Source organism: Thunnus thynnus, chromosome 5, assembly GCF_963924715.1.
Source record: "Thunnus thynnus chromosome 5, fThuThy2.1, whole genome shotgun sequence".
Classification (NCBI taxonomy): Eukaryota; Metazoa; Chordata; class Actinopteri; order Scombriformes; family Scombridae; genus Thunnus; species Thunnus thynnus.
The window spans coordinates 20,800,970-20,815,035 of record NC_089521.1 but is presented as its reverse complement, the minus strand read 5'-3'; the positions used below and the strand labels follow the sequence as shown (position 1 = coordinate 20,815,035).

Genomic DNA, 14,066 nt, shown 5'->3' with positions numbered 1-14,066 from the left:
ATAAAATAAAACAACAGCATCAAATTTAAGAGATCCATTCAGAGATCCTGTGTAGATATAGTACACCACCAAATACGGTAAAACCCTAATTTGAATGTACACTCAGTAGTCAGTTTATTAGGTACACGTGGCTAAAACTAATGCAGTCTAATCCAACAGCCCTGCGATAAACTCTACCTTCATTGAGGTTATAATGTTCAGTTTTTGTTGTTATTTCAACTTTTTGGTCATTTTGGAGGCTGTAGTTTGTGGTGCAGTTGAAATGCATTGTGTTACACACAAAGGTGTTTCTAATATTATGTGACTGGTTACTGAAATGAAACATGACGACAGAAGCCACTGTGTGAAATACACAAGCTGTCTTTGTTATATTCATATCATATGTGTGTTTTATTTTTTCTTATCTTGTTCAGGATCTTGCACAACAACTCTATTACAGTTTAATACAAATCAACAGTGTTGTCATTAAAATATCTTTTCATCAACCACAAAACACAAAGTGTTTGAGCTGGGTGGGCTTCCACACGCGCTGTGTTCTCTGAAGAGAAACTTTACCTGTTGGCAGGATAAACACTCACTGTGTACTGGGTGTGTCTGCTGCACACTGTGCCAGAAATACAAGTCAGTTGACTTTTTAATGTATTCCACTGTTCTGCAGACTGTGCTGATCTAGCATCGAGGTGTTGATATCAGACTGCCCCCCTGTGGTGATACAAGGCAAATACTGTAAGCTGTGAGCTGTGATTGTTGTTGTGATTGGGTGGCTTACTGTAAACTGAAAGGCTGATACAGTACACATATCAAAGACAAACACTGAGCCCAGCCCTACATTCAAACAAAACTCCCAGTGAACATTTTAATTGCAGATTTGGATGTTTATGATGGATGATTTGGACTTGGATCCCTGCCTCAAACTGTGCAAAGTTTCAAAGTTTGTACACTTTACTCCTTAACATCAACTGTGTATTGCAGTGGTTCCCAATGTGGGGGTCAGGACCCCTACAAGGAGTCACAAAATGAATCTAGTGAGTCACGAACTGATTTCCCAGGTGGGAAATAAGAAAATTAAATTCTGGTGCACAAAATATTTTTATTTTTCTCTGTTGTGTGCTTGTTTTTGCAAAATACAGTCATTTTACCTCTTCAGGCCTCTAAGAATTAGTCAAATGAAATAATCTGAGAAGTGAATATCCCTCTTTGAATTGACTACTCATAATTTATAGACATGCCACTTATGAAAAAGGGTTGCATGTGGCTAACAATAAGCGCACTGAGGAAGGGCTTGGCCCGAAATGTATGTGCATTAAATAATATTTCTGCGAGTGTGCAGAACTTTTAGTTTGTCTTATGTATTGCTTTAGCACCTGTGCATTTCATAGAAGAAGAAGAGAGTTGAGTGCATATCTCCATATTTAAGGGCAAAACTGCTTCATCTTAAGGGGCCACAAGCTAAAAAAAAGTTGATAACGGCGGTGGAGTGTGTGCTCCACCAAAAACGTACAAGACAGATGACATAGTTTATTATCATTATTAAAACAGGTTGAGTAAGAAGACTGTTTTTATCATTATTAAAGGAGATGAGTTTCACAGGTTAATATAGGTCATAAGGCAGCATGAAGATGGTTCATTAGACACAAAGACACACAGCTGACTAAAAACACATAAGTCGACTACTTTCTGATAATAAGACAATAAGACAGTACGTTACCCTGGACCACTGAATCCCTGCTGCTTAAATTATATAACACTGGCACACTGCAGGGAGACACATCACAAACAAACAGGGAATACATGGACTCTCTTAAGTGTTATTAACATATGATAAGTATATATACAATTTATACATCCATGAAAATGGCATTAAGTTCAACGACTTCAGAGAAATAATTCACAACATACTATAGCTATAAAGGATTCATATAAAGTTCTATGATAAATACAGAAAATCTGCCTGATAGAAACTAAATCATAGTGTAAGAAACATGAGTGGTGATAGATTAGCAATATTAAAGGCTAATTGCATTTTCTAGACTAAAATAAAAGGAGAGATATCCATCTTGCTGTGTTCTAACCATAAGAAAGAGGTACTACTGCAGAAGCACAAAATAAAATAATGCCATCATAGGCTGATGTGGACCATTGTTTTCCATTAGCTGGACTCTTAGTACACTGGGCTGTTGCGGATCCCACAGCAGAGCACCATGGTGAAGATCATCTCGAAGATCTAATTGGGAAAAAGGACACAACAGTTCAGGTATCTGTGTTGTCATCAGAGGTGACAAAAGCAGGAGTTGAAGGGACATGTTGGCCATGCTGCGTAAAATATCCATCTGCATTTCCCACAGGCCCTCCCCTTCATTTTGACACTCACCATGATGACAGCAACCACCAAAGCAGCCAGACCAATCAGGTAGAGCTTCTCTGAGAACAGCTCGATCAGTTTATCATGACAGCTCTGGGAGGAGACAGAGGGAGAGTAAAGACGTCAGTCATGCCAACATGATGAATGAGAAATATTTAATCCTCTACACTGTACACACACTCTAATGGATTACATGTAATGGAGAGCTGCGTCAGCTGTCAAAACAAGGTGCTGAGTATCTGGCTCTGACTGCACAATTCTGAATAATTAATTACATCAGCAACATAATTCTTACTAAAATCAATCAGTGATGCAGTCATTCATCAGAAATGAAGTTTGTTTTTTGTAATCCACTTTCTCTTTTCTGAGCAGAAAAGTCTGACTCAGAATGACTCAGTCTAACTACAGCTTCACATCTTGGTGTATCTCTACTAACAAGTATTGTCTACTAAGCCAGGTACAGCCCTACATAGTTTATTCCTCTGTGTCACAGACCTTCATTGTTGTCCAGAAACAACATAAAAAACACATCAATGAGCCACACTGTGGGTTACTCAATCCCACATTCACCATCCTGCTGCTGTAAATGCTCACTAGAGCATCAAATGTGTATTAATATGCTGCTGAAAACAATCCCAGAGAAAAGCAACATTTACTCCTGTTTGAGTAATGTTTGCTAAATACTGCAGTTTCCAGCTGTTTTAGGTCTCCAGTAGAAACAAATGGGCTTCCCATGAACAGGGTAGAAAACTCCAAAGTATCAAACACATTATTGGTTTTGGTCTTTTTTCGGTATTTGTTGATGGCAAGAAAAATATAGATTCAATTACAATTTAATTGAATCTATATTTTTTAATGGATGGTCAATAAAGCCAATAAAACATTTCTACCAACATTGTAGCCTAAAACTAAGTATTTACAATTATTTTTTCTAAGAACTTACCTGAGGTTTCAGCAAATCTTCTGGAGACTTTTGAGGACACAAGACACTGACGATTTGTTGGAAGAGAACCGTGTCATCTCCTTTACCACAGCAGTCGAGCTGAAGAGAAGAAACAAGAGGTCACTCTCTCAACAAACGCATTATCAAAATATACAGTTTATTACATCCCTTAAATACATTTAAAAACCAGAGATGTTTACTTATACCATAAGATTTTCCAATATGACGTACCGTAGTGTGGAAAGCATGCAGCACTGCGACGGCAGAGTCTTTACTGGGAGTCCCTGACACGTCCACAGCCTTGATGTACGCAGAGTCGTAGAAGTTGATCAGCTCTTTGGAGATCTGTGGACAGTTGGGAGTCAGGCAGGTTGTTTGAGAGTCATGACAACAAACAGAACGGGTTGGAGGTGCAGGTGGAAAATCAATGCAAACATCAAACATTTATTGCTGCAGTGAAACATCCACTTGGTTTATGTGTGTGTGTGTGTGTGTGTGTGTGTGTGTGGCAATGCTTACTGTGTCTCTGTTCATGAAACCCCAGATGGCTGCGGCTACTTCGCAGGCAAAGAGGATCACCAAAAAGAAAAAGAACTACACAAAGAAAGCAGGGTAAACTATATGAACCTCAGAGTGATAGATTTAATTAATGAATCAATTTAAATAGAAAAATAATTCCTGCAAGATAAAACTCACAGGGCAGGAACAAAAAAGTAAAAAAAAAAGAGACACTCACTGTCCCCAACAGGCACTGAGACTCCTGAATGGCTCCGTAACAACCGAGGAAGCCAACAAGCATCATCACAGCTCCAACAGCTATCAGTATGTACACACCTATAAACACAGAGACGACATGAGATGATACACGTGGTCATCATCAGCACCACTAGAGGGCGGCAGTGACAGAGCAGTGTGTGTGTGTCTGCTGCCCATTCATTGATCCACACATTGTTTGGTAATGAACTTCCTGCATGTTTCTCTTGCTTTCCCTGTAAGGTGACATGACATTATTGACATCCTGGAGATAAACAGCTCCCAGATCCTGTTAGAGAGGGGAGGAGTTGACGCTGTTCAGCTGCCAGGCCAGGAAATGCCTTCAAGACACCCCCAACCCCCCACAAACCCTTCTCTGCGCTGACCCCTGACCCCAACCATTATCCTTCCGCAGGAAACAGAGGGACCATGTGAACACAGAGTCACCAACACACACACACACACACACACACACACACACACACACACACACAGTAGTGTTTCCGTCACTTCAGAGGATGTTATATTAACTTACATTCATTTCCTGGAGACTTATCCTAACCTTAACCCTAACCACCACATGCCTAACCCTAACCCTAACCCTAAATGTGCCTTAACCTTAAACCAAGTCTTCACCCTAAAATTAATGATTTACATTAAAAGGACTTGCTTTTTGTCCCCAAAACGGTGGCGAGTCCCCACAACATGAATGTGTAAACAGATTTACATCAATACAACATGAGGAATACCTGGACCACACACATTCACACACACCTATGTGTAATTAAACTGATATAGAGATGTGCCTAAAACCATTTATAGTGAGAGTTCAAGTAATGTATTAACCTTAAAAAAAATTTTTTTTGGCCATTATCCAATGGTTATGACAAAAATACACTATTTACACTACTTTTAATGGCAATCACAAATGTGCAACAGGCACCAGAGCAGGTATCGTGTTGCAGGAAAAAGTCGATGAATAGCAATAACGCTCCACTTACAGCAGAGGTCTGGGTTATGTTTTATGCAGCTCAAAGCAAATGCTTTGCACACAGAATGAAAATGCAAAACAAACAAACAAAAAAAACTGTTGTGCTAGTTTTTATGGTGAGTTTGATTTAGAGTACATGCCAGCTCTTGGTAACATGAAAGCATTAATTAATAGATTATAAAGGGTATTGTAACATCAGCTGTAAGCTGTTCTAAATGCATTTGTCACTGACATGAAACAATTAAAAGTTGCTGAGAATTTTTTTTAAAGATCTTTTAAAAATCCAATAACACACAGTTTTAATTATTGTATTATTAGTGGTGGAAAAAGATACTTTAACAGATATTTTACTTAAACAAAAGCAGCAATAACATATTATAAAAGTAAAAAGTAAAAGTACATAAGTATCATTAGCAAAATGCAGGATAGCCCTTTTCATAATATTATATAATCATATGTGTTATTTTATTATTGGTTTTACTGATGTGTAACAATGTATAAATAGTATTTTAATGGTGCTGTTAGTCAATGTGAAGCCAAACTTTATATAAACTGCTTTTTATAAAATCTAAATCTGAAAGAATGCTTCATATTTTATTAGCTTAGCATTGATTTTGTATGTAAATCTCTATCTGCAACATAACTAGTAACTTGAATTGTCAAATAAATATAGTAGAGTAAAAAGTGCAGTATTTCCTCTTAAATGTAGAATGTGGCATAAAATGTAACAAAAGTTGTTGTTATTTTTCTAAAGTACAGTACAATATTAAAACTGTATGTGAGTGCAGCAGTAAATGTACTATTTTTACATTCCACCACTATTGGTTAAATTTGATAATTCATTCTCACAAATCATACTGGAAATCTGTAGAGCATATAACACTTTCTTCTTTTTATTTTCAGTCAAACTTTATTTAACCAGGATGGTCTCTTGAGTTCAAGAATCTCTTTTTGGAGAGAGTCCTGACAAAAATGGAAGCAATTATGTTACACGAACCAACAGAGAAACAAGAATTCACAGACGGCAGAGGGAGGACAGGGAGAAAGACTCAAACTTAAAACACAAATGTTTTGTGCTACAGTATTGTGAGAATAAATGAGAGGAAATTACAAGTAAGTCAAACAATTTTCAGCAACTGACAAAAGACACTCACCTCTAGGTCAATTTAACTGCTCTGATGCTTTTTATTAGGGCTGCAACTAATAATTATTTTCATTGTCAGGGTTATCATTGTTTTGTCTGACTCACACTCAGAGGAAAGCAACAATTCATCACTAATGTTTGTGAAGAATTTGCCTAAAATAGTAGCCGATTACTTTTCTGTTATTCAACTAATTGTTCCAGCTCTACTTTTGATCATATCACATGATCTTCATCAGCAGATAGAGTTTGCACAGTTGTTATGGGAATCGTTGATGCTCAAATTTCCACTTTTCTGTCTGAGCCCTTCTCAACTTTCTGGATCTCCTGCTGATGAAGAAGATCATGTGGTCTGATTGAAAGTTTCAAATAGAACCGAACAGCCACAAAATGACCCTTTTTATGCTGACCTTGTTTTGTGGAGGTCAAGACTGAACTTTAAAACTTTCAGTAAAGTTGTTTTATTGTGCGTATAAGGAAACCGACATACAAATTCATGTGATCGTTCCTTTTTTTGTTTGGTTTTTGTTTTGTTTTAATCAGCGTCATTACAGGAAAGGTTGGTACAGTTGAGGTTAGAGGTTGGGTGGCTCTGCTCCAACAGGAATTAGTAAACATGATTAAGCTGCATAAATAAAACCTGCCTGCTGGAGATAAAGTTCCAGTTTGTTTGAGAATAATCAAATGACTTCCATTTATCCCCCACACCTCAGCAGTTCCTCGGCAACCTTTGCCCTTTACCTCTAACAGCAGTCAAACTATAACGCTCAACTGTAACACTAAAACCCATTGAAAAGAAGAATCCTTTTAACCAGACTGTGTGGGAGCAGCCTGTTTCTGGCTTTTCTATTCTTACACACACATGAACGAAACACACACAAGCCTCTAATGTAGCCTGGCAGAGCTGTCTAAAAGGGACAGGCAGACCCAGTAAGAGACTCTGACACTGTTGTGTTTGCAGACCTCGAACACCTCACACTGTACCTCAAATATTACACACAACCTTTCCCTGTATTTCCATCTAAACTCTCTCTATCTCAACCCAACACCCCCCTCTTTTACCCCCCAACCCCAAAACCCCTCTTTCAGGACTTGATGTTTTTGTTGTAGCGAGAAACGGCTACCAGGGCCAGTAACCCGGCAATGCGGCAAAGCAGGCATTATTTCCACTGCCTGCCATTACTATGACAACACCCTTTGAGGTTTGAAGGCTATTGAGATTCTAAGGGAGACAGGCAATTTTATACCACCGGGGAAGTTCATTTATTTCTTGTCTCCAAGTGTAATCTCAAGAGGGGGAAGAAAGGGAGGCGAACACCAGCTAAAAGCCCCACTTGGACTTCTCCCTTCTTTTTTCATCCACCATTGCTGTGAAGACATGTCCACACTGTCGGGGCTTGACACCTAAAAACTGAGATGAGGCCAATCATACTGTGTGTCAGTGGACACGTGATGAGATGAAACATTAAAAAGGCTCCATATATAAACCTTTCCCTCTGTCATCTTGTTAACAGAAATATGTTGGAGCAAAGGGGACAGAGCAGATTATATCTTTAACTGTCCTACTGCAGTGAATATTAGCAGTACTGAGTTTAAGTTACACAATTTGTTTGTGGCCTACCTTACACAAGCATCAAAATGAGTCAATATGAGGATAGTGTTAAAGTGTAAATGTTTTACAGAGACAGTTCAACATTTTGAGAGACATGCTGATTCACCAAAAGATTGACATCACTGTCTGTCCGACAAATATGAAGCCTGGAGGCAGGAAGCAGTTAGCTTAGCCTCACATAAAGACTACAACACACGGGGGAACAGTTGGGAAGTGGTCTCCTCAATATAAGTGAAAATAGAAACTCAGGACTCTCCCAGATAATGTAATGATCCTACAGGCTTATATTTTGACCACCAATTTACATTATTTCAACTTCGTTTCTGAAAAATAACATTTTGCCTATGGTTTTGGCATTGCGGACGGCCAAGAATACTACAATAGCCATGAGCCTTGGCTGCTGATGCTATGGAGAAGAAGCAAAGTGCATAAATAAGAGTATTCAAAACGCTTCATGGCTGAAGTTGTAAACAATAGCCATAGTTGCTGAATTCACTCAGAAGTGATGCAGAAAATAAAAGTAAACTGATTGACTCTGTAGATTGTACATCAAATTGTGAATAACGTAATGTTGTTTATGGGAAAAAAGTTTCAGAACCAGGGGTGCTCGGAATACCTCCTCCCACTTCGCAATTCTATGATATCCGCCTTCCAGTACCTCTAAAGCTCACTAATTAACACGTTATATCGTGTCTATCTAATCATCTTGTGGCTCCAGCTTGATCTTTAACAGAAAAATATGAGAGTGGTATCAACCTTCTCATCTAACTCTCGGAAAGAAAACTAATATGCAAATTTTTCAAAGTTTTGAACCATTCCATTAAATGTCTGTTGAAGAGTAAAAATCATTTGAAGTGTTAGTTGGCATGCAGAGACTGAACGCAGCTGCATTATCAGATGAAGAGTACGAGAAAGAAGCATTTTAATTTTAAGCTGAAGTGCAGCAAAGAAAGCACTTAGGATGGAAGCTGAAATACCAGATGTAGTTCAAGTGTTTGCAGCTGAAGTTACGGTTGGTATGTAAGCACTGGCAACAGTTGAAATGCACAAATGTAAGAGCCAAAAGAAGTTGCATTTTAATATAAATAAATAAAAAATGTATATTCTAAACTCTCATTTACACACACAGTGAGAGAGGTGGAAGCCACAGTGTGAGTCTTTGGTTTGAACTTAAATAAACAACTTTATTACTGAAAAAAATACAGCAAATATGGTTGAAATGACTAAGAGTTTAAATCTGAGCAGATCTTTGTTTATTGACATTTTCATGCAGGAGAAATTTCCTGTTTAGACAAAGCGAATAAAGTATCAACAGAGCAGGTTTCAGTAACTGTGAGGCTTTCCTCTTGCAATACTCCTGCAATTTCATATATCAACATTCATTTCGCCTTCCTTACAGCCTGCTTTCCTACATTGTAAGCTTCTCATTTCGTTCTTTTAGTTATGAAATAATGCAGAAAAGCTTTTTAGGCCGAGACTCTGCATTATACATACGGTGTAAAGCAACTGAAACATCTTGTCATGTTGTGTAACAAAATCTGTCACACTCTTATAGTACACGAGGCTGTAGCACCAGCCAGACCAGACTACTGGCTGCTGCCACCAATAATGATTTCAGGCACTGGTTATGGGGTAGGAGAATATGTATTTTCAGCCTTACATAAATACCACTTTGGTGTGCCAGCATGCTAAAAACATCCACTCCAAACTCTAATTTGAGGGGTAATGTCCAGATGTACAAGGTAATTTGAATTATGCAAGGGCGTATGTTCAAGGGAGGGGAAAAAAAAGAAACAATCCTTTGATCTCGCTTGGGTGGGCCTCTCTTGCCGCCCTGCCTTTAAAATCACGAGTGTGCCTTTTCTCTATAAAAAGCATGGGCTTGACTTAGCTCCGTATACTTACTGAGGGGTAAGTATGGGAGAGCAGCAGCAGCCCAAATGTAAATTAATGGGCTCACTGGAGTTCACCACCACAACAAACCCAGACGATGGACCTTTGAAATGTTAAAATCATATCATGTATTGTAGGTTTTAGGGCCAGCTTGTAGATTGCTGAGGGCAGTGAACGAAACATAATGGGGATTTGTGCCTTTAGTTCAGGCACATATTCCTGATCCTGTGGTTTGGTTGAACCTGCAGGACTTTTAAAAAGATATACAAAGAAAACGCTGCTCTGCATTACTCCTGAAATACTTCAAAGTATGAGCAACAGAAGGAACATGATGGCTTTATTTGTGCTCCATGCTCACAGACCGTTTTCTACAGTGCCCACATATGTCTCAACATCTGTCTCAAACATCTGGCCTCTCTCTTGACAGAGTTTTGAGGCTGCGGCTTTTTCAGGAAGACAGGACTTTGGGTGTTCAGATAAACATGTACATATATCTAAGGTAGATAACATTACCTATGCTGTCATCAATATCAGAATGACAGCTGAGTAAAAACATGTAGGTTCAGATGCTGGCTGTTTCATTCTTAAGTCATGCTGTGGATTGACGCAGGTCCTGTTTCCTGGTCTTTTCTGAGAGGTCAGTGCTCTGTCTATTTCTGTACATACTACATACTGGCATGGTCCCAGCTGAGTGTGAAACACAGGTTTTTCTGTGAATTAGTTCACTTTGTCTGTTAACAGTGACTTTCCTATCATGTGTAGAACAAGGTATGAGGACAGAAACACTGAATAACTAGTCCTAACAAGGAGGAAATAGGTGGGACAAAAGATGATGACTGAGCAACTTATAGGGGTGGATCACAAACACATCCGTACAACATAGAGCAATTTAATAAAGTAGGCCTGCAACAAACACTACTTTTGTGGAGACTGTAATGCTAAATCTAACTTTGTTGATACACATTTATGGTAATTTTGAATGCGTAGTATGTTGCATTATCATAGTTGATTGTATTATCTTGTAAAATGTGACTGTTATGCTCAAATCGAGGCAAAACCAAGTGCGGTGTATTAACAGCTGTCCCAAACTTCAAAGAATTAAATGATATGATGACAAAATTTAAACTAAAACGACTGATGAAGCCACAAAGCTGAAGCACAATTTTATTAACCTGCACAATTATCAATGACAAACTAATAATACAGATATAACGTAGTTCTGTGTGGGGAAACACTTGTTCTATAAATGAAACAGTGGTATGATAGTGAAGCTCTACTGTTGATGGTGGATACTCACTGATATAAAAGGTGCCTGGTGCCTGGTGGCCTTCAAACTGAAGTACGAGGAGGCTGCTGGTTTGACTATCATGGCGGAGCCACAGGGCCACTCCTAAGATCACACCTCCGGCCAACTGTCGCAGAGAGAAAAAAGGTTTTAATTATTCTCTGTCATGTTTCTTTACGTTGATGAAATCTTGTCATAGATCAGAACCATTAGAAATGTCTGAAATAAAAGACAGATGTTAGCATAAATATTAAAACAAACTTGTAGTTATCAATTATTCAGACTTTATAAAAAGACCCATCAAGGTTTTTTTTATATGACCACATAAGAGAGTGTCGTGACATCTGAGATGGCACGAAGCTCTACTCTCCTATGATCACATCAAGTAAAGTCAAATCAAGTTTATTTATATACTGTAGCACATTTCATACGACAGGCATAGACTCAATGTACTTCAAGATAAAAAGCAAAAAAAAGATCATACATGACAAAAACATATAAGATAAGAAGCTATAACAATAAAACAGGATTAAGATAAGAAAGTTATTATTATTATTAAAAGGGAATAATAATACTGATTCTAAGATTAAAGTTTTACCTGTGAACCACATACTTTAAACCTAACTAAACGCTTGCAAAAATAGATGTTTTTAGTCTGCTTTTAAAAGAAGACGCTGTTGTAGTTCATGTGGTAGAGGATTCCAGAGAGTAGGACCATAATGACTGAAGGCACCATAAGCGGATGTAGGATTTATTCTAGGTATAGTGAGGAGACCTTTGCTTGATGATCTAAGGGATCTGTCCATTGTGACTCAGTGAGCATGTCAAGGAACTAAGCCATTCATAGATTTCAAAACAATAAGAAGTATTTTAAAATCAATTCTTTGTTTTACTGGGAGCCAGTAAAGAGAAGTTAAAATAGGCTACAGCATTCTGAATGAGCTTTGTCAGTCCGGCAAAAAGTGCATTACAGTGATCTAGTCTATTAGAAATAAATGCATGAATCAGCTTTTCAGAGTCTAACTGTGACAGGAAGCATCTAACTTTAGATATATTTCTGAAATGATAAAAGGCAGTCTTGGAGATATTAGATATGTGCTTTTGGAAGTTAAGATCAGCATCCAAAATTGTACCCAAGTTTTTGGCGTGCTCACAAGGTTTTACCGACTGTGGAATTAACAACAGTGAATCTAGTGCCTCAAAGCCTTGGGACCACCTAAAAGACTTTCTGTTTTGTCCTCATTTTGCTGTAAAAAATCAGTGTCGGAACCTTTCTGCTAATGTTTCTCCCTCTGTGTGTTCAGCTCCGCCGTCAGGCAGTGAACTCTCCAATGTCCTTTAAGAGAAGTGATGAAAGGAAATCCTGACACCTCAGTGACCTTTGGGCACAGACAGCGCCCTCACAACACTGTTTAAGGCCAGCTCAAGAACTTTGTTATTCAACTGTAGTTGAACAACAAATTGTTTTTATCAGATCTAGTGCAGTCTATTGTTCCTGTGCTGATATTTTTTTTCTTTTTCTTTATGCCATTGTTTATAATAAGATATCTGCACATTTAGGGCCATAACCGCTCTCCATTGTTCTACAAGAAACAGGAAACTAAATCCTCGACATGAAAAATAGCAAAACGAGGAAGAGACAACTCAGAGTTTTCACAACAGGCAAACCCAACAGAGGAAACACTCAATCAAGTGCGGTGTGTCCAGGATATGGTGACTTTGTGCTTTCCTAAAAAAAGACCACTGTTCTGTTGAGACAAACCAAATGGAAGTTCACAAACAAGCGATCAGTTCTGACTGTGCAAGGCCAAGGAGTGAACCCATGACGTGGATGACACATCTGTAGGAAGTCTGATGTGATGTAATGAAGTGTAAAAGGCAGACAGCTGTGTGAAGCTACACTGGCAAATACCTTATTTCACAAACAACTTTTCAGAAAACAAGCTTTGCATGAGTAGAGTTTGCTTTGCATAATGAATGTACAATAACTCAAAAAGGCATCACCAGTTTATATGTTTCCTGAGCTCTTTAAAAGTTCAAAGGCACCAAATGCTGCAGTCTGGTGACCAGGTAGGAACAAAGGAAATGTCAGAGAGAAAACAGCTCTCCCCTCCCCCAGAAACTCTGCTAGCTCTGTTCAATCTCTCTTTTAAGTGTGTTTAATCTGGGGAGAACCAGTCTCCCTGAAACGGCAAGAAATCATCCATCACTAATGTTTTTTTTTCAGTATTTCCCCCTTAACGGTCCCAGAAATCAGACCTTTCTGTTCATGATTAATATGAACAGGAGTGAATTCAATAAAATAAAGCAGAGTTTGATGTGAGACATGCTGAAGAGAGAATGCAGAATTATCCTGGTGAGAAGACAGAGGAGACAGGAGTCCACCCAGCCTGAAGTGCTCCCCTCTCCTTCTCTTCCAGCCACCTTGAACTGGTGCTCAGTCATGCAGAAAATAATTGTTGGTGAAGGGTAAGAGCACTTCAGCTCTGCCTGCCATGGCCAAGGTTTTGTGTGCTGTGGCTCCTTTATTGATGCTGCCCCCCTTTAAAAGACTGAGCAACTTAATTAACACTGCAGGGCGGGAAACTCAGTGCATCTACTCCCGGCTTGATCATTCATGAATTATGCTTGTATAAGCCCTGAGCGACACAGATGTGTAAATCTGCAGCTGTTAGGCCGCTCAAACAAACACAAAGCAGGCGAAAGTTTGCCACTAAAACATTCAAAGGCGTGCAAATCCAAAAATCAACTTAAGAGTAAAATGTGTTCAACTCACCCAGAAAATAAAATTAAAGAAGAATAACATATATTTAATGCATTGCGTGCAGCCTGTCACCGCCATGTTGCCAGTTTGTTATCAGCTCGTCCTTTTACCCAAATCAAACTATTTGTGAGGCAAGTCTACGGTCCGGGGTATCACACAGTCTCTGCCAGAGGGTTGAGTTTATTCAGTCGGTTGGGGTATAAACGCTTCTATGCTGCAAACTCCTCCTTTATAATCAGGAGTGAAAACCGAGACGGGGAACTGCCCACCAGTAGGAGAAGGCTGTGGGAACAACATGCTCCCCGTCTGAGTGAACAGGGAG

At 38.9% G+C, this 14,066-nt stretch overlaps 1 protein-coding gene across 1 annotated transcript; it reads right to left on the bottom strand.

The window, feature by feature from the left end:
• Window positions 1–1,498: 1,498 nt before the first annotated feature.
• On the bottom strand, window positions 1,499–13,941 carry LOC137183170 (CD81 antigen-like). Its single transcript, XM_067590032.1, has 8 exons — window positions 13,757–13,941; window positions 10,993–11,107; window positions 4,042–4,139; window positions 3,825–3,899; window positions 3,537–3,650; window positions 3,306–3,404; window positions 2,372–2,455; window positions 1,499–2,224 (listed from the first exon to the last, which is right to left on the bottom strand). Exons 1-8 carry the CDS (start codon window positions 13,820–13,822, stop codon window positions 2,162–2,164), a joined length of 714 nt encoding a protein of 237 aa, XP_067446133.1. The 5' UTR covers window positions 13,823–13,941; the 3' UTR covers window positions 1,499–2,161.
• Between the last annotated feature and the right edge of the window lie 125 nt (window positions 13,942–14,066).

Excerpts from the sequence above, each read along its gene's own strand:
- LOC137183170 (XM_067590032.1), bottom strand. The coding sequence starts at position 13,822 with ATGGCGGTGACAGGCTGCACGCAATGCATTAAATATATGTTATTCTTC. Across the intron at positions 3,651-3,824 it reads GTTTCATGAACAGAGACACA|ATCTCCAAAGAGCTGATCAA; the intron begins GTAAGCATTGCC and ends AACTGTCCACAG. Across the intron at positions 2,456-3,305 it reads AAGATTTGCTGAAACCTCAG|AGCTGTCATGATAAACTGAT; the intron begins GTAAGTTCTTAG and ends GTCTCCTCCCAG.